Source organism: Phodopus roborovskii, unplaced genomic scaffold (genome assembly GCF_943737965.1).
Source record: "Phodopus roborovskii unplaced genomic scaffold, PHOROB, whole genome shotgun sequence".
In the NCBI taxonomy this organism is placed as follows: domain Eukaryota; kingdom Metazoa; phylum Chordata; class Mammalia; order Rodentia; family Cricetidae; genus Phodopus; species Phodopus roborovskii.
This window is the reverse complement of record NW_026126517.1, coordinates 21827877-21854177: the sequence shown is the minus strand read 5'-3', so window position 1 is coordinate 21854177 and position 26301 is coordinate 21827877. Positions and strand designations below refer to the sequence as shown.

At 50.5% G+C, this 26301-nt stretch overlaps 2 protein-coding genes across 5 annotated transcripts in view; one reads left to right on the top strand and one right to left on the bottom strand.

Annotated features, from left to right (window-relative positions):
* Nucleotides 1-1079: 1079 nt before the first annotated feature.
* Cxcr5 (C-X-C motif chemokine receptor 5) lies at nt 1080-14594 on the top strand. The gene is made up of 2 exons (XM_051197256.1): nt 1080-1204; nt 11764-14594. Exons 1-2 carry the CDS (start codon nt 1148-1150, stop codon nt 12829-12831), a joined length of 1125 nt encoding a protein of 374 aa, XP_051053213.1. The 5' UTR covers nt 1080-1147; the 3' UTR covers nt 12832-14594.
* A 1831-nt stretch (nt 14595-16425) lies between these two features.
* Bcl9l (BCL9 like) overlaps nt 16426-26301 on the bottom strand; it is a 28073-nt gene continuing 18197 nt past the window's right edge. For all 4 annotated transcript variants that reach the window (XM_051197252.1, XM_051197253.1, XM_051197255.1 and 1 more), the window contains 6 exons: nt 25843-25962; nt 21086-21293; nt 20869-20953; nt 18492-20781; nt 17869-18150; nt 16426-17615 (listed from right to left, as the gene is read on the bottom strand). In XM_051197252.1, the coding sequence (XP_051053209.1) occupies nt 16522-17615; nt 17869-18150; nt 18492-20781; nt 20869-20953; nt 21086-21293; nt 25843-25962 (4079 nt within the window). In that variant the 3' untranslated portion in view covers nt 16426-16521. The remainder of the gene's footprint in view (nt 17616-17868; nt 18151-18491; nt 20782-20868; nt 20954-21085; nt 21294-25842; nt 25963-26301) is intronic.

Here is a 26301-nt window from a genome sequence, read left to right as displayed (position 1 = left end):
CACATCATGGAAGAGAACCCACCAGAACGAGACCTGGAGGGGAGGGAAATGGATCAATGTCTACTACAGGTCTTCATGACAGAGGTGACACTCACGGTGGGGACAGAGCAGGGGGAAGAGCAGGTGCTGTGAGCCTGTAGGGCAGCTGCCTCAGGAAGCAGAGGATAAATATGGAGTCAGCACCCTTGGATGTAAGGTGGCTGCCATTGGTGTGTTACAGTTTCCTGGGTAAGTCTGTCTGTCTGTCTGTCTGTCTGTCTGTCTGTCTGTCTGTCTGTCTGTCTCTTGGCTATAGGGTCCTCTTGTGTAATACTGGAGGGAGGGGTGGTTTAGATGGCTGCCCATGTGCCTTCTAGCCAGGCTGTCGACAAGTTTACTTGTGGTTGAACACGTTATTTCTGAGTCATGGCGTTGGCTCTGTAGCTGTGTTTATGTTGTGCTTTCATTTGGAGTTTCGACGTTTGGTCTTCTGGTATTTTAGGGTTGTTCTCTTTGAAAAATTATAACTTATCTCTTTCAAACTTCAGCTGCAAAGGGAAGGGGGTACTCCTTCCTGGCTGGGCAAATGGATGGCAGTAACAAGTTGATCAAGTGTCCTGGTTTGCCTAGGACTGAGGGGTTTCCCAGGGCAGGGGACTTTCTTTTGGTTCTGGGCAAACTGGTATGGTTGGTCACCCTAGTGATGAGGAAAGTGAAGACCTAGAGGTGGCTGGAAGCACTCTGTTCTTGCCCCTTTCAATGAGGAGTTTCCCAAGGCTGTGTACATCCCTCATACAGCTCTAGTGAGCAGAAACGAAGGGCTGCCTTCACACCAGACCCTTGGCCCAGTTCAGACCACAATTGCCAGCAAAAGCTTGACTAATGCTGATGCTGTGGGGGAGTTTCCCTTTTTCTTAAAAAAAAAAAAAAAAGAAAAGAAAAAAGAAAGAAAGGAAGGAAGGAAAAAAAAAATACACACAACAGAAAAGACCCAGTGGAAAAAAAAAATTGATGAGTTGAGAGGCAAATGGCAAGCCCTACACAGCCTCAGGAGACAGCACACAGCTCATTTGTTTAAATTTGCAGCTGACGCCTGCCACCTCTCCATAGGCACCAGCAGAGTCTCAGCATCAGACAGTGGCCAGTCTAGTGGCGCAGAAGTGCAGCCATGAACTACCCTCTAACCCTGGACATGGATCTCATCACCTACAACCTGGATGACCTGGTGAGTAGAGACATGTGGCTCCCTGTTGTCTAGGTCCTGCTTGGAATTTTAAATATTCTGTATCAAGGGAGAGGGGACAGCTTGGGAGTCCATCTGCAAGGATTATAGACCATAGGTGAATGCATGGGTATCTGCACCTTTAGACTTTTATTGTCTACCCTATCTGCTTCCATTAACAGATAGCAGAGAGAGATGGCAGCCATAGAATCAGGCTCTGAATCCTGACTAGGTGACTAGGTGCGCACCTCCGCCTCTCAGTGCTTCAATACAGGCTCCTGTCTGTCTCTTTGGGTTAGAATGGCAAGACATTTTGGAAGTTCTCTGTCTGTTTGCCTTTCAAGACAGGGTTTCTCTGTATAGTTCTGAATGTCTTGAACATCAGGAACTTACAGAGATCCACCAGCCTCTGTTTCCCAGGTACTGTGATTAAAGGTGTACACCACCACGCCCAGTTGGAAGCTTTCTTAATGTCAGTATACCAGCCCTGCTAATCCAATCAGTCGATGTGTAGTTGTTCACTGGGGAAGAACTCAAATGGTAGAGTGCCAAGCAAGCATGAAGCCGGGTTTCGTCCCCAGCACACATACACTGAGTATGGTGGTACATGCCTATAAAGCATGTGGAGGACAGAAGCATCAGAAGTTCAAGATCACCCTCAGCTACATAACAAGTTTGAAGCTAGCCAGGACGTGTGAGATCTTGTCTCAAAAATATGTGTGTATTTGTTCATCTTGCTGTATGATTTTATCATCAAGGTAGAGCATTCTGTGTTGGATGGAGAAGTTGAGAACCTATCTTTGCCCTCAGATAGCTTATGGTCTAGACAAGAGGAAGGAATGAATCCTGACTGGAAGCTTTTAGACAGAAATAAAGATACAGGAAGTGTGAGAATAGATGGTTGTAGTAAGGAAGAGGATCCCAGTGGCCAGGGTCATGCAGCAGAGAATTCTAAACTGTGTAACTCTTAAAAGAGCATGTTATCATGTTGTCCAGGAAGGGACTAGAAACTTCACCATAGTCTTATTCTCTGTGAGCTGCTTTCTGGGCTAGGCCATGAAAACTCCAGACCCTGGGTGCTATCAGATCTGTCCTGAACACACCTTGAGGTGTTCTCCCGACTCCCTCAGCTCTCAAGAATCTATGGTCTTGCTGGGAGATGCTCCTTCATTCAGGTTTCAAGCTGAGAAGTGCCTGTGTCCTAGGGACAGATGTGAGTGCTAGGGTTCATCATAGTGGCTGTAGCCTCTACAGTCCAACCCTGGTTCAAATCTATCCATCTGTCTATTCAGGACCTGCTGTAGTTTGCAGGTCCAATGCAAAAAAATCAAAATATAAGGCCTCTTGTTGAAAAAAGAATGAAAGATGGGCATGGTAGCACACATCTGTAATCCCAGCACTCAAAAGATTAAGGCATGTGGATTGCGAATTTGAGGTCAGACAGCTACACAGGGAGACTGTTTCAAACAAACCAACAAACCAACAAATGAAAAACTCAATATGACAACAGAAAGCATTAAACCAATCCTGAGGTCCTTCTAAGTGCAGAATCCCCACGACTGCCCAAGGGGTACCTTCATGATGACAGCTGAGTGTAATCAGGATCTAGGCCAGAACACAGGTCAGATTTTAAGCTGCACTGTTCTGCAAGGCAGCATGCTCCACCCTCATCCTCCTCGCTACCACTGGCTGCCCCTGATTTGGTTAGTTGGTATCTTCAGCCCACAGCATCAAGCTGATCATCGGCTCTGACCCATTTGGATGCCTTTGTCACCACCTGGAGACCTGGCCGTTCCTGACTTCTGAGAAACCTCAAGAGTTTCCCCTAACTGCACGCCTCACCTCACTGGATGACCTACTAGAGACAGGTGGTAGTAGTGGGTGGAGGGACAGCAGAGGGTGTCCAAGGAGAGAAGCCTGGCAACTTTCTCTTGACACATATCAAACCAAAGGCCCTCAGCTATGTTCCTGGACATCAGCTGGGGTCTAACTAGAAGCCCAGGAATCCTAAGACAATCCTGGCTCTGGAACCCTTCAGTCAGGCACATCCTGCCTTCACCTACCTCCCATGCACTCTCTTCAGAAGGGCTGACGCTCTGGAACACAGATCCTCCTCTTTGGCCCTGCCCACCTTCCAAAAGGTCATGATTGGCCTTGGCACCCTGCCCCATTCTGTCATAGTGTAAGTATCCTAGACCTCAGAACAGGCAGAAAAGACTTGAATTAGTGTCCTCTGAATAAATTTGGGGGTTTCTCTTTTACTCAGTTTGTTTGTTATACTGGAATTGGACACCATGGCCTCATGTGTCCCCAGCTCTCCCAAGGATCATTTGCTGCCTTGTGGAAGGAAGTTGAGGTCTTAACTTGCACTGACTTTATTATCTGTTCCCACTCCTTGCCCTTGACCCAACTGACTACCTGCCTGCCTTCCTAGTTCACGAGGTTCGACACTCCAACTTTGGGTTCCAAAACAGGGATCATAATAAATCAAGCAACAACCATCCCTTTATCCTATTTTTAAAAAAAATTTTATTTGTTTATTTAGTGTGTGTGTGCACCTGTGTGCCTGTATGTGTGTGCATGTGCGTGTGTGTACACATGCACTTGTGGGATTTTGTTCTGTCTTTCCAGTGTGTGTGTCCCAAGGATTGAACTCTAGTGTTCAGGCTTGGTGGCAGGTGCCTTTAAGCCAATGAGCTGTCTCACCAACCTCTCTTTTTATTATTTTTAATTCATTAATTTTGAGACAGTATTTCTTTGTAGTCCTTACTGTCCAGGAACTTGCTATGTAGATGAGGGTCGCCTTGAACACATAGAGATCTGCCTGTCTCTGCTTCCCAAGTGCTTAGGTTAAAGGCTGTGCCACCATGCCCTGCCCATCTTTCATATTAATGAATTTTACTATTATTATTATTATTATTATTGTGTATGTGTATGAGGACACACATGTGCCATGACCTCTGCCTGGAGGTCAGAGGAGAAATTTGAGAATTCCTTCTCTCCTTCCACCATGGATTCCAGGTGTCAAACTCAGGTCATCAAGCTTGTATAACAGACACCTTTACCCACTGAGCCATGGCACCAGCCCCTTTTGTCTCCTTGAACTCAAAGATGACCTTTGACCTCTTGATAGCTTGCTTGATTAAGGTGGATAGCTAATCCTTATGAGTGCAAGATCTGAACAATACTTGTAGATGGCTAAGAACCAGGAAGGAGGTGCCTAAATCAGGTGTGTCAGGAAGTCACCCTACCAGCCATGGGTCTAGGTGGACCTGGGGGAGACCCTGCCTCAGAGAACCAGCATGGGTTGTTTCATTTCATACCTCAAACCAGAGATCCTCAGCTATGCCTGTCTGGAGACAGGGCCTTGGGTGGGCACCCACACAGGCCAGTGATGATGTAAGTCTCCAGCCCTCAGGGGGTGGGGCTGCCATAGAACAGGGTGGAGCTGCTCCAAGCTCCAAAGTTTGGCTGCTCTGACCCTTCCTCATAGACGATCACATGGAGCCATAAACTCAGGGTGACCAGAGCATCACCGGTCACAGTTTGTCTGCACACAACTGTCACATTTCACCAAGGGAATGAAAAAGAGGAACCAAAACTTGGTCAGGCTGTTTCTGGGCTTTACCTGGGGGGAGGGGAGGGAGGGTCCCCCTATTCTAACCACGTGAAAAGTCCCACAGAAGCCCCGGTAGAGGAAGCCTCAACTTGGGGGGTGGTTGGAGGGATCCGAAATGAGGGGAAACCTGAGGCCAGTCTGGGAGGAATTGCATTAGGGGGAATCAGAGACTGCGTTAGAAACACATGCCCTCCTACAGGACAGTCTGCCTGGTCCCATTCCTTTGGCAGATACCTAAAGAGCAATCACATATTTAGAATGCAGAGTCAGGACACAGGGATGAGTTTTCTTTTGGGAACGAAAACAAAATATTTCAAATTGACACTATCTCAGAAGGGCCAGCAGGGTGGCTCAGTGGGTAAAGGTGTTTGCTTTCCAAGCCTGAGGACCTGAGTTACTCTTGTGTCTCACAAGGTGAAAGGGGAGAACCAACTCCCCAAGATGTCCTCGGATGTGCTCACACACACACATAAATATAATCAAATTTCATTTTTAAAAACATTTAAAGCAGCTGGGCAGTGGTGACGCACGCCTTTAATTCCAGTGCTCTGGAAGCCGAGGCAGGTGGATCTCCGTGAGTTTGAGGCCAGCCTGGTCTACAAAGCTACACAGAGAAACCCATTTAAAGCAAGTGCTAACTCAGGAGGTGGTTTTAAGGGGTTACAGAGAGATACAGGCACGTGTACCTGACTATGTACCCATCTTTACAGTGTAGGAAAATGATGGAAGGTGAATACACCTTAAACCTAAAGATGTCACAAAGAGCTAGAGGTTGTTTAATATCTCCCCCAGAGCCAAGCATGAAGGTAATAATCCAAACCCCCAGGAGACTGAGGCAGCAGGGTCATGTGTCCCAGGTTAGCTTGAGTTCAAGGCTACACAGTGATATCCTATCTCAAAACTCTAAAACCTGGGGCTCAGTGGTTAAGAGTACTTGCTATTTTCCCAAGTTTAGCTTCCAACATGCACATCCAGTCAGATGCCTTCTTGTAGCCTCTGAGAACATGCAACATACACACTACACACACACACTAAAAAGAAATCTTTTAAAAAGAATACTAAAAAACCAAAAACACTGCACACTCTTAATGGCCAAAAACCTTAGGCAGAGATGGAAGAGGATTTGGTGGCCTTGCTCCTTTGGGAAAAAAGGATATAAGTCACATGTCACACCAGAGTCTTGGATGGTCTTCAGGGAGTTGGGACTTCTGAAGGAAGAATGTGTTGAGAGGAGAAGACCTGTACACCCACACCCAATCTCATTCCTCCAGACCATACCCCCCTCCCCCGTGAGCTGCCGAGGGCTGAAATGGGAGACAACCTCCCACCCCACTGCAGGATCAGATCCTCGAAGGGACATAAAAGGAGCCTCAGCAGGGCCTGGTAATCTCAGCACTCAGGATGCCATGGCAGGGGAACCAAAAATTCAACACATTGGCCATAGTTAGTTCAAAACCAGCCTGGGCAACTTAGTGACATGATGCTTTCTTAAAATAAGAAGATCCGGGTAGTGGTGGAGAGAGTTTCAAGCTAGCCAAGGCCACCAAAACAACAACAAAAACAAACAAAAAAGTAAGGAGCTGTGCAAAGTCCTTGCTGTGGAAGTGTGAAGAGCAAAGTTCAGATACAAGTGGACCCACGGAGGGATGGAGAGATGGCTCAGCAGTTAAGACAACTGATGCCTCTTCCAGAGGACCTGGGTTCAATTCCTAGCACCTACATGGTGCCCACAACCATCTGTAGCTTCAGTACACTCTCTTCTGGCATCTGCAGGCTCCATGCATGTGGGCACAGACATGCTTGCAGGCAAAACACCCATACACATAAAATGAAAATAAATAATTTTTTTTTGGTTTCTCAAGACAGAGTTTCTCTGTGTAATAGTGTGATAGCCCTGGCTATCCTGGAACTCATTTTTAGATCAGGCTGTCCTCAAACTCACAGAGATCCCCCTGCCTCTGCCTACTGAGTGCTGGGATAAAAGGCATGCACCACCACTGCCTGGCAAAAAATAAATAAGTTCTTTAAAAAAAAAAAAAAAAAGGATCCCTGGCACTTATTGGTCAGCAAGTCTAGCCAATCAGTGAGCTCCAGGCTCAGTGATTTCATTGTATCCAAAGACAAGATATAGAGTAATGGAGGAAGACATTTGATGTCTACCTCTGACCTCACAAAGACATGCACATGCACACACACACAATCTCTCTCACACACAGTCACACACACACACAGCAAAAGAGCAAGTGGAAAGACATTGAGGGATAACAACAGGAGATGTAGCTCTCCGTGGTAAAGCACTTGTCTAGCTTGTGAAATAGCCTAGGTTCATTCCTAGATCTGCAAAGAAAAAAGGCAAACGGACAGACACGAATCTTGTGTAGATGAAGGAGGAACATCTGTGGATCCCAACATAGGAGAAACACTTTGCATCTCTTTATCTCTTCTCCCTACCCCATCCCTAATACCAGGACCAGCTACCCATCCTCCTCCCCAGAGTTACCAGAACTTCCCTAACTACATTCCTAGCTCATGCCTGGCTTCATTCTAGGCATTGTATTTTCTGATAAGGCATGTATCCCTATAGTTTGCAAACTGTTTGTGCTCTGTCAGGTACCTGCTTATGAAGCATGCTGGTGTGGTCCCATCTGGACATGTGTTTATGTTTATATAGGGTTTGTGTTGTTATCACAGGGGGATACACATTATTAGGGTCTTTGCTGCTTTTCATAGCAAAGAATGAGTGAGCCACTCATGGCATTGTGCTCCCCTTTGACAGCATGAGTCCCACTATGCTCTGGATATCTGGATCCCCATCTTTCCACCAGGTCAGAGGCAACCTTACCTTATGTTTTTTTTTTTTCTCCATGTTTTGGGGAAGAGGAGTGTCCAAGCCCCTGTGTATAGGAAGTGGCTTTAACACTCTTGAGTTCAAAATCATCTTTTGATATATACCAAACTAGCTTCCTCCTCCTCTGAAGACTTTGCCAAAACAATACCTCTTGGCAAGGAGGAAAAGATAGCCCCTCATCCTCTAACCCTGTCTCAGTGGAGATGTCCCACTGATTGAAGTTTGAATGGACAATGAGTTGATCAACCTCGATGCTCTGTAAAGTAAAGACTTGAGCAGTCATCATCTTGGAGGACCACTTGGCCAGACAGGCCATCTAGACTCAGAAGAGGACAAGGGAGGAGCCAGGTTCAGCAGCTGCCAAAGTGAGTGTCGTCCAGGTATCTCCCTGTCCCAGGTCTTTATCACATCTCCACCACCTGTGCTTAGCACAAGGACAGCTCACCCCACTGCTTCCCCTCTACCTCCTACTGCAGAGTCAGAAGCAAAAGGCTGCATTCAGCTATTCTATTGGAAACAATTCCCTAGCGGGGCAGTGGTGACACACACCTTTAATCCTGGCACTCAGGAAGCAGAGGTAGTGGGTCTTCATGAGTTCAAGGCCAGCCTGGTCTACAGAATGAGTTCCAGGATAGTCAGAGCTACACAGAGAAACCCTATCTCAAAAACACAACAAAAAGAAAAAGAAAAAAGAAACAATTCCCTATAGAGATGGAGAATCCCATTAGGCCCCAGAGGCCAAATTTATAGAAAGATGAAAAGGAGATGTGAATCCCACTCTGCCCCAGGCATCCTGGAATTCCCAGTAGAAGGGAATTGATGGAGGGCAGGAGAGATGACTCAGCTGTTAAAGGCTAGGCTCACCAAAAATATAAGAATGTTGGAAGATGATTGTCTTGGGCCAGGAGTTTAGAGAGGCAGACTGGACCAAGGAAGAGGGCAAAGGTAGCAGAAAGCTGTCTCTGATGCTGGGGACAGGCAGCTGGTAGAGTGCATACCTTAGGCATAGAGTACCTGATACAATGAAGTAGGTAAGGTTTGATGCATCAAAGGAGTAGACAATTTGGAAAGTTTTATCTATTTTTATTTTTGTAGGGCTGAGGCTCAAACTCAGTACATGCTAGACAAGCATCCTACTTTCTGAGATATACCTTCAACCCACTTTAGAGGAATGTAAAGGACTTCTGTCTGGGGCATTAAGACCCCATCCCACAGCACCATTGTTTTCGAATGAGTATAGGACCATTTTCCTCACATACAGGTCCTGTTTTAGTACGTGGTAGACAATTGAGAAATGGACAGCCCTTTTTGTTTGTTTGTTATAGGAACCCAAGCACCACAGGTGGATCTAGAACTCACCATGTATATGAAAGCATCCTTGATCTCCTAATCCTCTGTCCTGTCTCCCGGTGCATATGCTATCGTGCCTAGACAATGTCTAAGGTTTTGTTATTTGTTTTAACCATGAAGTCAAAAGTGAAGAGCTCTGGTTCAAAGGCAAGGAGGGGAGCTGAGAGCCCTAACCCCAGGCACTCTTGTGATGTGTACAGCACCCCGGACCTTTGTGCTGTTTGGATGCCCTCTTGTTTGGAAACTGAGCCATGTGTGGTAAATGTCTTTCCCTAAGTGGACAGACACACCATAAACTCCATCTCCTTCCAAGTACATGTTGCATTCTGCTGTGTGAAGCTTGACCTGATCCATCTTTCTGCTGGCAGACATGATCACAAATGTAGCTTTTTACAAATGGTTTTATTATTGAATATGAAGTCAGAAAAGCAAGACAAGGACAAAAAGACAACTATTTCTTATAGGTGATGAGGAGTAACTAAAGCACTCTAAGTAGGACACTAGTGCTAGGGGTCTGTGTAGTTTTGTTGTTTGTTTTTGAGACAGAGTCTGACTATCTTGATAATGGAACTCAAATCCTGGGCTTAAGCTATGCTCCCATCTCAGAGTTCTGCATAGCACTGGGATCTGTGCATGAGGAAACCCACCCTGTCCATTGGGAAGAAAGTGGACAAGAAGAGAAGAGTTAGTAAGAAAAGGACCTGTAGGGCTGCAAAGATGGCTCCATGGTTAAGAGACCTTGTGGCTCTTGCAGAGGACTGGAGTTAGTTCCCAGCACCCACATGGTGACTTACACCATCTGTATTCATTTCGGGGAGCCAATCCCTTCTTCTGACCTCTCTGGGCACCAGGTACCACGTGGCACATGTACATACATGCAGGCAAAATACTCATACACATAAAATAATACTTTAAAGGCTAAAATATTAAAAAAATTCATAGAGCAATAAGATGAAGGGTGAGGCTGAGGTGATGGCAAAAGAAGGAGACATTGGAGAGGGTGGAAGGTAGCTTCACCATTGTTCCATGTGTCCCCATCCTTCTTAAAGAGCTACCTGCTCCAGGGACCAAATGAACAAGATGAGGTTTGCCTATCAGTGGAAGTGAGTGTGACCCACAACTCGTGTGCCTGGGTGGCAAGAAAGATCTGAGGTAACCAGTGAACTAACCACTGCATGCAGGAGGCCCTCACTCTCCTGAAAGAGGGTCAGCATGGATTGCCCAGAGCCTGGGGCTCAGAACACCCACTGTCCTTTGCCTCCCTGGGACCCACTGTTGGTTGGGTGTAATTGGTTTTGTATTGCCCAGGGAGGAGGGCAGGGGAGGGCAGGAAGAACGGAGCTGGGAGATGAGGAAGAGCAGGTGCAGGGCAGCTGTGAGTGAAAGGTAAGAAAACAATCACTCTGTCTTCCTCTGTGGTTAGCAGGCAAACAACCTGAGAGCCGGGCTGATGGAGGGCAGAGACAGAGGGGGAGGAGGATGTGGAGGTAGGAACTTCCGGACATGTAACGGGCACTCCCCCTTCTTTTCCACTCTGGACAGAGAGGCTCCCTCCCTTCCCTGTGCCCAGTCTCCCTGTGTGACTCACTTTTGCCTCTGCTGGCTTCTGTGCCCAGTGAGTTTGCTCTCTGGCTGGGAAGTAACCTGAAACTCAGTCTCTGCCCCCTTCCTGGCTGCCTTTGGAAGGAGGCTCAGGCAGCACAGATGGGGCAGAAGTATTGACTCTGGAGACAGGCAAGTGTGCCTTCAAGCAAACCTCTTCTTGAGCAAGACACAACTATAAAAATATTAGAGAGAGAGAGAGAGAGAGAGAGAGAGAGAGAGAGAGCTTATACCTCAAGCTCGTGTGAATTAAACCAGATGGGAAGCCATTTCCTCAATTTCAGCAATAATCAAGACAGGAAGGGAGGGTGGAATTAAGAGGGAATCAGCAATCACACTATCCTTTCAGAATTGGAATATTGGCTTCTTGTTCCACTCAAGTCCAATCCCCAAATATCAATACTGACTGCAATCCCTAAGCATACAGCTAAGAACACAAGATATCAACCTCAATCCCTACCTTTGGTGAGAAATCAGTAGATCCCTTTTGAATTAAAAAAAAAAAAACCAAAAAAACAAAAACAAACAAACAAAAAAAACCCTGAAGTTTCAGGCCAGGGATGTGGCTCAGTGACAGAATGCTTAAGTTTAGTTTGCATAAGTCCCTCTCCAGCACTGCCAAAAATTAAAATAAGAAAAATTAAATTTAAGAAATGTGGCATGGGGGCTGGAGAGATGTCTCAGCAGTTAAGAGCACTGGCTGCTCTTCCAGAGGACCTGGGTTCAATTCCTAGCACCCACATGGCAGCTCACAACTATCTGTAACTCCAGTTCTAGAAAATTTGACACATGCAGGAAAAACACCAATGCCCATGAAATAAAGACAGAAAGAGGGCATGGGCACACACCTTTATTCCCAGCACTCAATAAGCAGAGACAGACAGACCATCCAAATCGAGGCCAACCTGGTCTGCATGGATAATTCCGGGCTAGTCAGAGATGTATAGGAAAATCCTGTCTAAGATTAAAAATTGGAAGGAAGGAAGGAAAAGATGGCATGATTTATTCAAGGACATAACACACCAAGGGGAAATAGAATAGTGCAGACAGGAAGCCTAGAAGAACAGGAAACACCACAGGTAGTTTCCTCTCAGAGAGAAGATAGGGCTAGCCTTTCTTATTTCTCTCTCTTTGTCCTTGCAGTACAAGGAATTTGCCTTCTACAGCAACAGCACGGAGATGCCCCTACAGGAAAGTCACTTCTGCTCAACAGTGGAGGGACCCCTACTGACTTCCTTCAAGGCAGTATTCATGCCTGTGGCCTACAGCTTCATCTTCCTTCTGGGGATGCTGGGAAACATCCTGGTGCTTGTGATCCTGGAGCGGCACCGGCATACTCGAAGCTCAACAGAGACCTTCCTTTTCCACCTGGCAGTAGCCGACCTTCTCCTTGTTTTTATCCTGCCTTTTGCAGTGGCTGAGGGCTCTGTGGGTTGGGTCCTAGGGACCTTCCTCTGCAAAACTGTGATGGGGCTGCACAAGCTCAATTTCTACTGCAGCAGCCTGCTGTTGGCCTGCATAGCTGTAGACCGTTACCTGGCCATCGTCCACGCTGTGCATGCCTACCGCCGCCGTCGCCTCCTCTCCATCCACATCACCTGTGCAATCATTTGGCTAGCCGGCTTGCTGTTTGCCTTGCCGGAAGTCCTCTTTGCCAAGGTCAGCCAACCTCTTAACAATGACTCCCTGCCACACTGCAGCTTCTCCCAAGAGAACGAAGCTGAAACCAAAGCCTGGTTCACCTCTCGTTTCCTCTACCATATTGGGGGCTTCCTGCTACCAATGCTGGTGATGGCCTGGTGTTACGTGGGAGTAGTACACAGGCTATGCCAGGCTCAGCGGCGCCCTCAGAGGCAGAAGGCAGTCAGGGTGGCCATCTTAGTGACAAGTATTTTCTTTCTTTGCTGGTCACCCTACCACGTTGTCATTTTCCTAGACACCCTGGAGAGGCTGAAGGCAGTGTACAGTAGCTGCGAACTGAGGAGCTATCTCTCGGTGGCCATCACCGTATGTGAATTCCTGGGTCTGGCCCACTGCTGTCTCAATCCCATGCTCTACACCTTCGCTGGTGTAAAGTTCCGCAGTGACTTGTCTCGACTTCTGACGAAGTTGGGCTGTGCTGGCCCAGCCTCCCTTTGCCAACTTTTCCCCAGCTGGCGAAAGAGCAGTCTCTCTGAGTCAGAGAATGCCACCTCCCTCACCACCTTCTAGACCCCAGAACCTCCACACCTTCTTTCTGTTTCTGTTTTCCTTGGGAGCCTGGAGTGATGCTAGAAGCCCTTTCAACAAAAACTGGGCTTCTAAGAGCTTATTTGGGCTGGTATCCTCAGAAGGGACAGCTAGATGAACTCTTTCTAGAATGTCCCTAAGCTCTTCTGCCAGCCCTCAGGCTAAACTAGAGCCCTGGGAAGAGAAAGCAGCCCAAAGGCAAAACAAAGGATCTCTAGACTGTCCACATCACCTTAGGCTAAGAGGACTCCCAAAGCCAAAGCTAAGAATCAGCTTTACTTCTCCCCTGGCCACAGGGAACGCCACTTTGCTGGGAGCTTACAGTCTCATCTTCCTCTGGTTATGGACCTCTGAATCTCCTCCCAGAATGCACTCTGTCATCATAAAGGCTCCTGGCCATCACAGCTCCCCACCACTCCTATCTACTGAATAGCCAGCTGGTGGCAGAGTCTGACCTTAATATGCCTGTCTCCTAAACACAAACTTTGTGCCAGACCTTCAACTCTGCCATTCTCTTAATCAAGCAGAAAGCTGGACTAATTTTCTTTGGGTATCTGTCTAACTCCAACCAACCAGCATTGGGTCAGCCTCATGTTACTGGATCTTGGACTACAGACCAAGGTTAGGCTCCAGAATGCTCTGGAGGCTGGCCAGGGTCCTAAGAAGAGAGGGCAAGCCAGCAGGGAAACAACCCAGTGGAGAAATGGAAGGACACCTTCTCTCCAGGCCCCAAAGAGGGGCAAGTAGAATCAAACTCAGTGGGGACTATGCTCAGTGGTGAAGAGCACTGGCTGCTCTCCCAGAGGCTCAATGTTCGATTCTCAGCACCCACTGGCAGCTGTCTGTAATTTCAGTTCCAGGGAATCTGAGAGCATCATACAGAGGTATATGCAGACAAAACACCAATGCACATAAAATAAAAATAAATTTAAAAAAAATCAAACCCAGCAGTATTCTCTGCCCAGCCTGTCAGGGAGATAAGATCCAGGGCCCTCGTGGATTCTGGGCACTGATGGGGGAAAAGGCCAATTTGCCTCTCCTGAAATCCTCAGGGCCTGTAGAAAATAAAATAGCAAAGGGGTCCTAGATTCAGAAGAAGAGGTACTTAGCTAAGAAAATGAAGACAGAGATCCCTGTCTTCATTAGGCAAGGACAATGTGAGAAGCCAACCTGGGCAGGGAAATCCCCTATCCCCAAGGAGGCAGAGCTGTGCCCCTGGGAGGGCACTGCTCAGATGGAACCAGAGGAAACTGCTCCACACCAGCTTAGGGGAGCTCCTCCTCCCAGCCACTGAGCTGGGGATTGGGGGGAACTGGGGTGCCTGATACCACTCACACCGATCAGACAAGCTCCCTGGGGGACCACACCAGGGAGATCAGTTCTACATCAGAGACTGCGCCCTCACTGCAACATGGAGACATCTTGGGATCCCCTTTTCTGTTCCCAGCATCCAACAGCCAGCTGGGTACCAGAGAAACCCGACACACAGACAAAAAAAGCAAGAGATTACATTTTTGAATTTTCTCTTTTTAATAAAAAGGCACCTATAAAACAGGTCAATACAGTACACAGGCAGCACAGACCCCCCCAGAGCAAGCCTAAAAAGTGTTTCAAAATAAAAACCAAGATGTCTTCACATATTGTATTTATATATTTATATTTATATATATATTTATATAATGGTACAAAATGGCTGGGGTATGGCCATGGATGGAGAGGAGAAGGCTGGCCTGTGGGGATCACCGTGGGAAGCTAGTGGTAGAGGTGGGAGACAAGGAAACCAGAGGGGGCATCAGGCCCTTTGTGGCCTGAGCCCTCCCCTTGGAGCAGGACAGTTGACAGTCTGGGCAGGATGGGCACACGGGGGGTGGGGCACAAGGCCCAGATGGAAGCAGGGAGGGCAGAGTGTCTGGCAGGAAGGACAGGTTTCCACCCCTCTAACGCAGAGACCTTGGCTCTGGCCCCTGGGAGGGCAGGGGAAGCCAGGGGCCTGCAGCCAGCTCTGGAGGGGAGCGGTGCCTGACCTGGCTGACAATGGACAGCACCAGACTGGGAGAAGTGGGCACAGATTCCCTTTGTATTACAGCTGCCAAGGCAAAACCAGGCCCTGCAGGTCAGAGAGGCTGGGGACAGGGCCCTGGTAAAAGACACCCTGTCTAGAATGGCCCTTGGCCCTGGAGGCAGGGCAGACAGGCCTTGCCTAAGGGGCTGCCTGCCACCTTACAAGGCAGGAACAAGGAAGTAAGAAAATGAGAAGTATTTCACTCCTGGGGCCAAGGGAGACGAAACACCCATTCCTGTATGGCTTCAGTCTGACCAGTGGTGGGTGAGGGACTCTCCTGGGAAGTAACAGGGAGGCAGTGACTATGCCTGGGTGGGCATAGACAGATCTGGTACATGGCCCTGAGCCCTGGACAGAAGGACCTTGCCGGAGAGTGGACAGGCAGCAGGATGTCCTCCCCACACTGCCTTTCCTCACTCCACACTAGGGTTGGAAGCTGGAGGAGAGACTGACAGACTCAACCAAACGTTGTCCCTTCCTTCTTTGGTGAGAAGCGAGTGGTGCTTTCTAGAAGGGCCTGTGCCCTGAGGGGTTACCTGGCCCAAAGCCACTAAAGCCATAGGGCTGTAGTCACATCATGCTAACCCTCCACAGCTCCATTCAAAGGGGCCACACCTGCCCCTTCCTTCTTTATCATAGACTGGGGACAAAGGGCTTCAAGTTCTGGATTGGATGTAGCAGCAGAGGCACGGAGGGGGTATTGGTGGCGGCTATGTCACTGGTGTGGGTAGACACACGTTCATGTGCACACCTGCTCTCCAGAAATCACTCAGCAGCAGACAGGCGGCCATAGGAGGGGGAGGGGGAGGTCTCAGTCCTCCAGGGCTCACCAAATGGAAGCCTAGATGGTCTGACCTCAATTGATGGGGGGGGGGCATATGGAGGGTACATAGGGCTGTAGGTCTCTGGGCCCAGGATAACTGTGGGGGTGAACACTGGAAGGAGGAGGAGGGGTTTTTTTTTTTAAACTTTTTTTTTTTTTTTTTTTTGGTGTGTGACTTCTATCAAAACACAGAAATACGGCACACGCACAAACCGGCACAAAAGCCCAGCTCTATTTACAGCTCTGCTGGCACCCGCCCACCTGGCCAGCTGCCTGCAGGGGGCGCGGGAGAGGAGGTCAGCCATGACAGCAGGAAGAGGAAATGAGGAAGACCAAGGGGAAAACGGGGTAAAAACGAGAAAGTAGGAGGGGACAAGTGGACCTGGAGCACCAATGAGGTGACAGTTCCACAAGGGACAGAGGATGGGAGACCCCCTCCTCTCCTTCCTCTCTAAGGGCCCCAACACAAAGCTGAAGGTAGGGCAAAAGTATAAAGACCGGAAGAGAAGCCCCCACAGGAACAGGAAGGGGAGGGCAGAGGAGGGGCAGTCCTGGTGGCTCAAGTGGAGCAAAACCCACTTCCAACTCCCCTCCCAGACCCTTGCTGCTTTCCCCTAAGCTGCCAGCACACCAGTTTCCACAAATGCCACTCCCCACATAAGCCCCTTCCCACCCCTCCACCCCACCCCTGCACCCAGGCCATCCATCCCAACACTGGAGGAAAAAAAAAACTTCTTAGAGTTAACATAGTCTCAGTGTCCCCAGCTCCAGACCCCTGAGGGGCCTGCTAGAAGGGTAAGTTGGCCATGCTGCCCGGCGCTGGGAGGTAGCCCATCTGGCTGTCCAGAGACACACTGCGCTGCCGCAGAGGGTGGGACACCATGAGGTTCTGCTGGGGTGGGGGGCCCATGAGGGAGCCCTGTGGGGAGAGCATGTGGGGAGGCTGGGTATAGACCTCACCCCCCACACCCCGTTGCTTCATCAGCATAAAATTCTGCTGGGTCATGAGGCCTTGTGGAGGGGACATGACCCCCTGGTGCAGACCATGGGGCACCATGCCCTGCTGTGGGGGCACACCTGTCCTGCCCAGCAAGGACATCTGTCCAGGGTGGCACATGGACATGCTGAGCCCCCGCTGGACCCCCTGTTGGCCTGGGAGGTTGGGGGGCCGAGAGGGGGTCTGCTCCGCCATCATGTTCTGCAGGTTCATGAGATGCAGGTTGGGGGGCTGGGCCTTGGGGGGCTGGTTCTCACTCTTGGGGAAGTACTGGAGGGTGCTGCTTGGCTTCTCAGAGGGGATGATCCTGGATAAGTCGAACTCAGGAATGCCAGTAGGGGTGGGCCGGATCACCTCACTCAGCTCTGGGTCGTTCAGTACTGAGGCCACCCCGGGGAGCACGGCAGGTGGGTACGTGTCGCCCATGCGACCAGGCATGCCTTTGCCCATCAGGTGCTGCTGCGGGGGTATGGGACCAGGTGGCTGGTTGGGCAGGTCCTCTGGGGGCAGGGGCATGCCTGAAGGGTAGTGCTGTTGCAGGCCAGGCCCCCCACCCCCACCCCCAGTGGGGGCCATGGCACCATGGGGCTGCTGCAGCCGAGGAGGAAAGGGCATCATCTGGGAGGAGCTGGGCACGGGGCCACACGGGGTACTTAGGGAGTCTGGGCCTCCTGGGGCCATCATCATTGAGTTTTGAGAAGGGCCCCCTGTCCCCTGTGCATTGGGGTGCAGTGGAATGTTGGACCCCAGAGGGGTGGGGGAGGGCAACATAGTAGGTGGGGGCTCGTGGGACAGGGGCTGCTGGCCTGGCAAGTTCATGCCCATGGGGCTCTGGGCAGCAGCAGAGTTCAGGTGCATCTGGTTGGGCTGGTTATTGCTGATGCCTGTGCGGAAGAAGGGACCATTAGAGGCTGTGCCCACCCAACTTGGGGAGATGCCTCCCCCATCCTTCCCCACCCCCATGAAAGTGCTCTAGTCTAGATAACGACTGGAACAGAGCCCCAGAATTCACAACACACCCCCATGACCAGGGACTGTGGAAGTTTGCAAAAGCCAGCATGAGAATGTCCATAGGGGCAACTCGGAGACAAACCCACTGTTACCACTCTGGGAGAAGTTTGCCGACTCGACTCATACCTGGCCCGGAGCCCTGCGGTGGTGGGGGTGGGGGTAGCAGGGGCCGGTCAGGCAGCAGCTCGTCATCTGAGGTGGCGATGGTCTTGATGGCATTGTGGTATAGCGGGGTAGAGCTGGGCATGGCATACTTGGACATCTGAGACATCATCAGTGACAGAGGGTTCTGGGAAGGCGTGGGGTCTGGGGAGGATGTGAATGGTAGGCTGGGATTCATGAGGCCACTGGGAGGGTTGGCAGGCGGTGCTGAGGAGCTGTTACGGGGGCCGCTAGGAGGCAGGGTACCTACAGAAGTGGAGAGACAGAGCAGGGGTCACCAGGGAGGGCAGACTGAATTTGGCTACTCATATTCAGAGGGTCTAAGGATAAGTCAATTTCCTCCAGACCTCTACCTCACTACAGGCACACCCATACCCCAGTGAACAAGGGCTGCCTGTGATCACAATGGGCCACACTCCTTTAAGCAATTCCTGCAGTGGGGAGATCCCAAGTCCCAAATGGGACCCTTCAAGATGCCTAGACATACCTGGAGCTCTGTAAGGGACCCCAGCACAGCTGCCACCAAAGCCCCTACAGGAACCCATCCACCACAAAGGCTCCAACCCAAGTGCACCCAGGCGACTTACCCTGTTCCATGTTGCCCAGGGTAGAGGAAGAGTTTATGTTGAGAGGCGGCTGCTTATTCTGGGAGACCCCAGGGCTAGGCATGGCTGTCTTGGGAGAGGCAACCCAGCCTGGAGAAGGCACCGCCATGGAGGGAGACTTGAGCCTGCTGGGTGAGCCAGTGGGTGAACGCACACTGAGGGAAGAGCTGAGGACCTGGGGTGACTTGAGAGGTCCTGGCGGGTTGGCAGAAGGCAAGGGCACCATCTGTGAGGGAGTCTGGGGTGACTTGAGGTTGGCAGAGGGTGAGGTGACCAGGGGTGAATGCACCTGGCTAAGGGTGGGTGACTTCAAATGCCCCATACCTGGTGAGCCCATCTGATTAATACTGATGGTGAGGTCTGAAGGCCTTCTGCCTAGTCCCCTGTTGGGGGCTGGATGCACAGCCCCAGGAGGAGGATTGGATGCAGGGGGCAGAGGCATATGGCTGAGCCGGGTGGTGCCCACAGTGCCCATGGGCATTGAACTCTGATCAGGGCTGAACATGTCTTGAGTGTTGCCCATGTCCTGGGGCATAGCTTGGTAGGGTCCCTGACCCCCAGAGAATCCCTGCTGGCCCTGGTTGGGAAACTGTGAAGGCATAAGCATCTTCTGTGGGCCACCCATCATGCCACTGCTGTTCTGGGCCCGAACCCGAGCCATCTCTTCAGGACTAAGGCCCTGAGGCCCCATCATGTCTCCAGGGCCCCGCATCTTCTGTGACATTAACATCTGCTGCTGTGGTGTCATCTGCACATTCAAGTTCATGTTCATATTCATGTTCACATTCATGTTCATGTTGAGGTTGCCTGGACCCATAGGTGGGTCTACCTCCCTCAGCCCAGACTGTCCCATTGGGGGGCTGAGGAGGCCCCGGCCTCCACTGAACTCTATGCCCATAGGAGTGCCAGCCAGGCCATCTCCGCCAGCCATCTGCCCCGGAAACATGGTGGGATCCATCTGTCGATGTGCCTGTATCATCCGTTCCATTTCCATGCTCTGTCCCATGCCACTGCCTGCCATGCCCAGGGGGCGCTGCATGCCCATTGACCGCTTTTCCAGCAACTGGTGCCTCAACAGCTCCTCCCGGACACGAGGGGTCATGAATCGCTCTGCCTCACCCTGCCCACCTGGATAGGGCACGGCATTCTGGGCAAAATTGCTGGGTCCCCCAATAGGGGGCAAGTCTTCAGTCCAGCCCATGCCTGGCCTTACAGGTCTCTGCATGGCATTCATGGGTACCTCCATGGGCATACTCTGTATACTGCCAAATCCAGGCACCCTCTGCATCTGGTTGCCTGGGAAACGGGGGCCAGGGAAGGGAGGTCCAGCTCGGAGCTGCATGGGATCTTGGACATCCATAGGTCCCCGGAGCTGTGCACCCATTCCAGGTGGCCACTGATCCCCAGGTTTGCTGTGGTAAGGAGGTGGGGGGCCCCTCCCCATCATGCCCCCCATGCCCACCATGTCCTGCAGAGGGCGGCCCCCGTGCAATCCAATCTGCTCTTCCTTCCGCCGCTTCTCCTCATAGTACTCTTCCTGCAGTTTGCGCCAGGCCACCTGCTCAGGTGTCAGGCTGTCCTGGCCCAGCCTCTGCATCATCATGTTCATCTGTTGCCCCATGTCCCCACCCTGGGGGTGCCCGGGCACTTCATGCTCCAGTGGGGGGCCTCCTAGGCTCTGTGTCTGTGAAATCATTGACTGCAAAGGTTCCTCATACTTCTTCAGCCCACTGGGAGGGGCTGCAGGAGGCTGCTGAGTGGCAGAGGGAGCTTGTGCCGGTGGGCCCCCCTCACCAGCTCCTCCAGGGGGTCCCTTGAGGAAGGGCTCAGTCTCCCCGCTGCGAAGCAGCAGCCTCTCAATGTCTCGCAGTGTCTGGAGGGAGCGCTCACGGTGCTCCAACTGCTCTTTGGACAAGCCCTCAGAGCCCACCAGGTTCCGCTGCCCATTTCCTGTGGGGGTGGCCTCCCCCAGTAGGGTTGAGCCAGGGGCACTACCAGCCTCTCCTCCAGGAGGCAGGGGGTTGTTAGCAGAGGCAGCCGTCGGGGTGTTAGGGTGGGTGCCACCAGTCCCACCACCTGTGCTGGCCGCTCCCACTGAGTTGGGGGCAAGGTCCTGACTGGTATCTTCGGGGGGCCCCTCTGGGGGCAGAGCAGGAGGGGCACTGCCAGGAGCGGGAGGTGGCTGTGGCAATGGAGGCGGCTGAGACTGCGGTGTACCTGCTGACGGTGTGTTCAGGGGTAGTGGCTCTGGGGTGGGTGGCACTTTAGGGGCCTGCAGGAGGACAAAGGTAAAGAATTAAGACAGGTGAGGAGGGGACATCCCGATCTATCTTAGAACCAGGCAGGGCACTGCACTCACCTGATCCAGCTTGGCCCGGGGCACATTCTGCTGGTGGTAGGTGAGGATGGACTCTGCCCGGCCCTGCAGCACTGCCTCTGCAGCCCTGCATAGGGGAGCAGTCACAGGCAGTTCAGATGGATAGAAGAGAACCCACCCTCACCCACCGACCTTGCCCCCTGCATACGTTCAGGCTGGGCATGGACAGAACAAATCCTAGTCTCTCCCAAAGACTCACGTGTTGGCCAGATGGGTGGTGAAGACATACACAAACTGTGATGGGGGCTTTCCTGGGCCCCCGCCCCCACCCCCAGGAACATCTGGCCGAAGGCCTGGTGGGGGGCCATGTGGGGGTCCTGGTGCACTGCTTTCACTGAGGGGTAGTTGGGCAGTTTGGCTGGGACCCAGCTGTGGGGCCGCCATGGCTGGGTCTGCTACATTACAATCTGCAAGAAGAGAGAAAAAGGGTAACAGGTGAGCAGGCCAGAAGTGAGAAGAATCAGCTGGTACTGCTGCCAAGAGATGCTCACTGTCTCACAGCTCAGACCCCAAGGGTCATTTGTCTCCACAACCTCTGTGTTTCCATGCTCACTACACCAACCTTTGCCCAAGATGGCCAGAATGTTGACTATGTAGAGAGGAGAGGGGAAATGTGGCAGACACACCAAAGCTCCGCGGGCATGTGTTTACTATCTAATGACCCAGACAAGAAGGTAGGGGCAGGGAGGCCATAGTAACTGATGATTCAAATGACAGACAACTTTTCTTCCTACCCTATCACTCACAGACTGTGATTTTATAAGATATAGCATTTGTATCAGTTTCTTCATCTACAAAATGGAAACAATATTCAGCGCCCATGTGCCCTGCAAGGACAGGCCAAAGAAACTTATTCCCTACACAACAAAGCAAACCAACTATTTCAGTAACAGAGTCAGAAAGGCAATAAAGAACCAAAGTTCCGCCTCGGCTTTCACAAACTGATCAACATGAGATTTGTTACCTCTGACCACAAGAATCATATGGAGATGTGTCCCTGTCAACAACTGATCAGCAAACCCTGCAAGCAGTGGGCCCAGCAGGGTGGCCTCTAATAGTTCTAGTCTGATATTTATCTTTCCCACAAGTTGAGGGGCTCAAGCTCACCTCCCGCCTGCCAATGCCAAGCTCAGGCCAGTCCTCAGATTCAATTAGACGTTAGAGCAGCTGGAAGAAATACCTTACTGCTACTTATCAGTTTACCAAAAGGACAACACAGGAGCCTGAGATGGCTTAGTAGGTAAAGGCATCTGCTGTCAAACCTGACAGCCCAGCCCCCAGGACACATGACCCATATGATGGAAGGAAGGAACTGACACATGTTTTCTGACCACCTCACTCATGCTCATGGAGTGTACACACACACACATACAAACACACAGAGTTTAAGGGTACAGGGCACATTCAGAGGTCAACAGAAAACTTTGTTGGCTCAGGACCCTTGAACCTTTAGTTCAAGATAGGGTCTCTCACTAGCCAGGAACTCATGCACACAGACTAGCTTGCCAATGAGTTCAGAGAGCCTGACTGCCTCCATTTCCCATGTTATCACAACAATTAGATTAGAAGCAGGTGCCATGCATCCAGTGTTCTTTTTTCAGTCTTTGAGACAAGGTCTCTCTGTATAGTCCTGGATGGCCTGGAATTTGCTCTGTAAACCAAGCTGACCTTGAACTCACAGAGATCTACCTGCCTCTGCCTCCTGAATGGTGGGACTAAAGGTGTGAGCCACCACAACCAATTTTCATCCAGCTTTGTATGTACGGTCTGGGGATCTGAACTCAGGCCCTCATTCTTGCAAGGTAAGTGTTTCACCAAAATAGCCATCTACCCAGCCTTCTTTTTGGATTTTTACAGGCTCATCATTCATCATATTTAAACCACTAACCACAGGTCACCAATTCAACCTTCAGCCTCATTCCCTGGCCCACAGGTTGGAGTGTGGGACTGAAATCCCCAAACCTCTAATCCTGCTTTGATTTTTCAGTCATCAGGCTCCATCAAGAAGCTACCCCAGGGCTGGCAGCCATACCAGTCAACACAACACACAAAAAAGAACACTGACTGTTAGGAATAAAGTGTGAGGAACCTTGGCGGATTCCATGGTAGGTGAGGGTGACCAAGGCGGAGGGCAAATATGGCAGGCAGACAGAGCTTAAGTGAGAAGTTTTATTAGGGGAGGGAAGAGGAAGGAAAGAGAAAAGAAGTAAAGAGACACAGACACAGAGAGGAACGAAGAGGGAGACAGGAAAAGTTCGGTCTGCCTCAAGGACAGCAGGAAAGCGTAGGAAAGAGAAAGGAAAAGATATAAGTGGGCAGAGTCCTTGCACCTGTATGCAGACTACCAACCATGGAACCCTGGGCTGACCAGGGTACTACCTGAGTGCATTCTGCCAGGTGACAGGGGCAGGTCAGCAAAATGCCTGAATACTCACACTGATCATTCTGGAGATTCCCAGGATTTTAGAGAAGTATGCTAGAAAACAAGGCAAGGCCAAGTATATATTCCACAGTGCCACAAGCTGACACCCTGGGAACATTCCCAAAATAGCCAGGCCACACTTAACACCAAGACAAATTTTGCTCCACGGTCACAAACTTGGCTCTCCATTCTCATATGGATAAGACTGACAACTGGTCATCAGTGGGTTTAGGGGTAGATCCATTCTCATACCAAGAAAAACAAGTCAAAGCTCCTGGACTGAGTGACAGCACTTCTAGACGACACAAGAGTTTGACCAAGGCAGCAGCCACCTGAGGCTGAGTCAGCTCCTCTTGCATGAACTCCTTGCTGGTTTACCGCAGGAGCCACACATGAATGTGAGCTGGCATTGACATATATGCAAACACTGCCTCCAACGAAGAAAGGATGAATTAGAACATACAACGGGCTTCTACAAGCTGTGGAGGGGGAGGCGGGAGGCAGAGTTTATCACAAGAAGGAACTTTAGTACGATGATAGCAAAACAAGCTAATGCTGTTCAAAGTATGTCATATGACTGAACTCACTTTCTCCTTGTGCCAAATCTATACAGTCAAGATCGTTTTTACAGATGAGAAGTCAGAAATCCTTTGCCAAGTTCATACAAAAGCAAGTACATCCCTGGGATGCAAGCAAAGAAGCCTGGTCTCTGAGCTTATGCTATGAAAATCTACACCATCCTGCCTCTCCTTGAAGAATTCAATTGCATGGCTGAATGCTGTTGGATGGCATGGATGGCAAGACTATTATCCCAGCACTTGGGAGGCACAGGCCAGCCTTATCTATATAGAAAACTTGAGGCTAGCCTGTACTACATAAGACCTGGTCTCAACTGAATGGCAGACTAGCTAAGAGGCAGGACATGGGATCTTTTTATCTCTCAGTATCTTTCAAAGTTTCTACAATGACACAGTCTAATGGTATAGAAACAAACTCAGGGTAACAGGAGAGTTCCTGTCCAAGGAAGCAGCGAAAAATCCGACCATCCGGGTATTCATACAGAGACTAGGAAGCACTGAGTCCCATGGTAGCCTTCCCAGTCCCGCTAGCTGTGGAGGCTTCCCACTGGCCACTCCCCAGCAGGGCCCACTCACCATCCCAGCTTCATCATAGGCTGCTGTGAGGACTAAACACAGTAGCCAGCACATTCTTCCTTCTCCTTTCCCTGGTGTCTGCCTTTGAAAAGCCCACAATTTAACCAGGCATGGTGACAGATGCTTTTAATCCCAGTACTAGGGAAGCAAAGGCAGATGGATTTTTGTGAGTTCTAGGCCAGCCTGGGCTACACATTGAGATCTTATCTTATCTCTAACAGCCTACAATTTAACATTCTCTGGTTAGTTTCTTTTCTTTTTCAAATATTTATTTGTTTGTTTGTTTGTTTGTTTGTTTGGTGCACTTTTCCCCCCACAGGCCAGAAGAAGGCACCAGATCACATTATGGATGGCTGTGAACCACCATATGGTTGCTGGGGATTGAACTCAGGTCCTCTGGCAGAGCAGCCAGTGTTCTTAACCACTGAAACATCGCTCCAGCCCTCTTTTTTGAGACAGGGTTTTTCTGTTTAACAGTCTTAGCTGTCCTGGAGCTCACTCTGTAGACCAGTTTGGCCTTGAACTCACAGAGATCTACCTGCTCTGCCTCCCAAGTGCGGGATTAAAGGCGTGTACCACCACCCGCCTGGCATCTGGCTAGTTTCTTATGCATTAAGCTATGTCTTCTCTAAAACAGATGTAAGCATAGGGGGAACCACCAAGGACATGGATGTCTTAGATCTCTGGCACATAAGGATGGATTAAAGAATGAGATCCAGGTTGTGGTACACACCTTTGATCCTGGCACTGTGGAGGTAGAGACAAGTGGATCTCTGAATTCAAGGACAGCCTGGTCTACAGAGTGAGTTTCAGGGTAGCTAGACTACACAGAGAAACCCTGTCTCTTAAAAAAGAAGAGGAAGAGGTAGAAGTAGAAGAGAGAGATAGGGGGATGGGTATCAATTCACACCTACTTCTTGTCCTGACAATGCATCCTGAGTACTTTCTGAGAGTCATTCAGAGATGGGAGAAAGGAACCAGTCAGTGTCTGTTCACACCTAGGTTTAGCAAGGCTTTGCAAAGGCTAACCAGCAGATTTCCAGTCTAAGCCATCCCTGCCCATCTGCCAATGACCAGTAGGTGGCAGCATAGGCCATGAAATCTTTTATAAAGTGGGTGCCTTGTCCAGGAAAGAGATCACCTGAGAGAGCATACACAGCAGAGTAGAGAGGATAGGAGAGTGACTAAGGACCTGGAAGGCAAGGACTTGGCCATCACAACCTAAGCAGCAAAAAAGTCTCATGTAGGACTGAAGCAGGGCCTGGGTTCCTGGTCCTTGCCCCTTCTCCCTCAATTCCCCAGAGCCCCAGGTAGGGAGGTTCCCTTAGGACAGCTATCCCTGGAAGGGCTCCAGGAGGCACAGAATCAATGTGAACTCACTGTGGGCGGCCCCAATGGGCTTGTCGTCGTCCTCGCTGTCTGGTCCTGAGCACCATTCGTCCCCACTGTATGGCTGCTTCCGCTCTAGCACACACCTCCGTTTACTCCGGGGTGCCACTTCTGCCCAGGAAGAATACAAAAGAGTGAGTGCCAAGATGCCCTGCCCTTCTTCATGCAGAGGCCCTTCCAGATCATTCTCCAGAGTGTCCCACCCTAAAGGGCACTGCCCAGACCACGGTGGGCACTTTGCCAGTCCTTGGCCCCTACCACACCACCATTTGTTTCTGATTTCTTTCTCCAACCCGGCTGCCTGTCTCCCCTCCCCCCCCCCATACCAAGTAGAGCATAATCCCAACCACAACTGGTTCTAATTAGGGCTTGGGGGGGGCAGGGAGGAGCCACCATAACTTTCAGGCCCCGGTGCCTGTTCCCAAAAGGCTGGGGGGGGGGACTGCTATT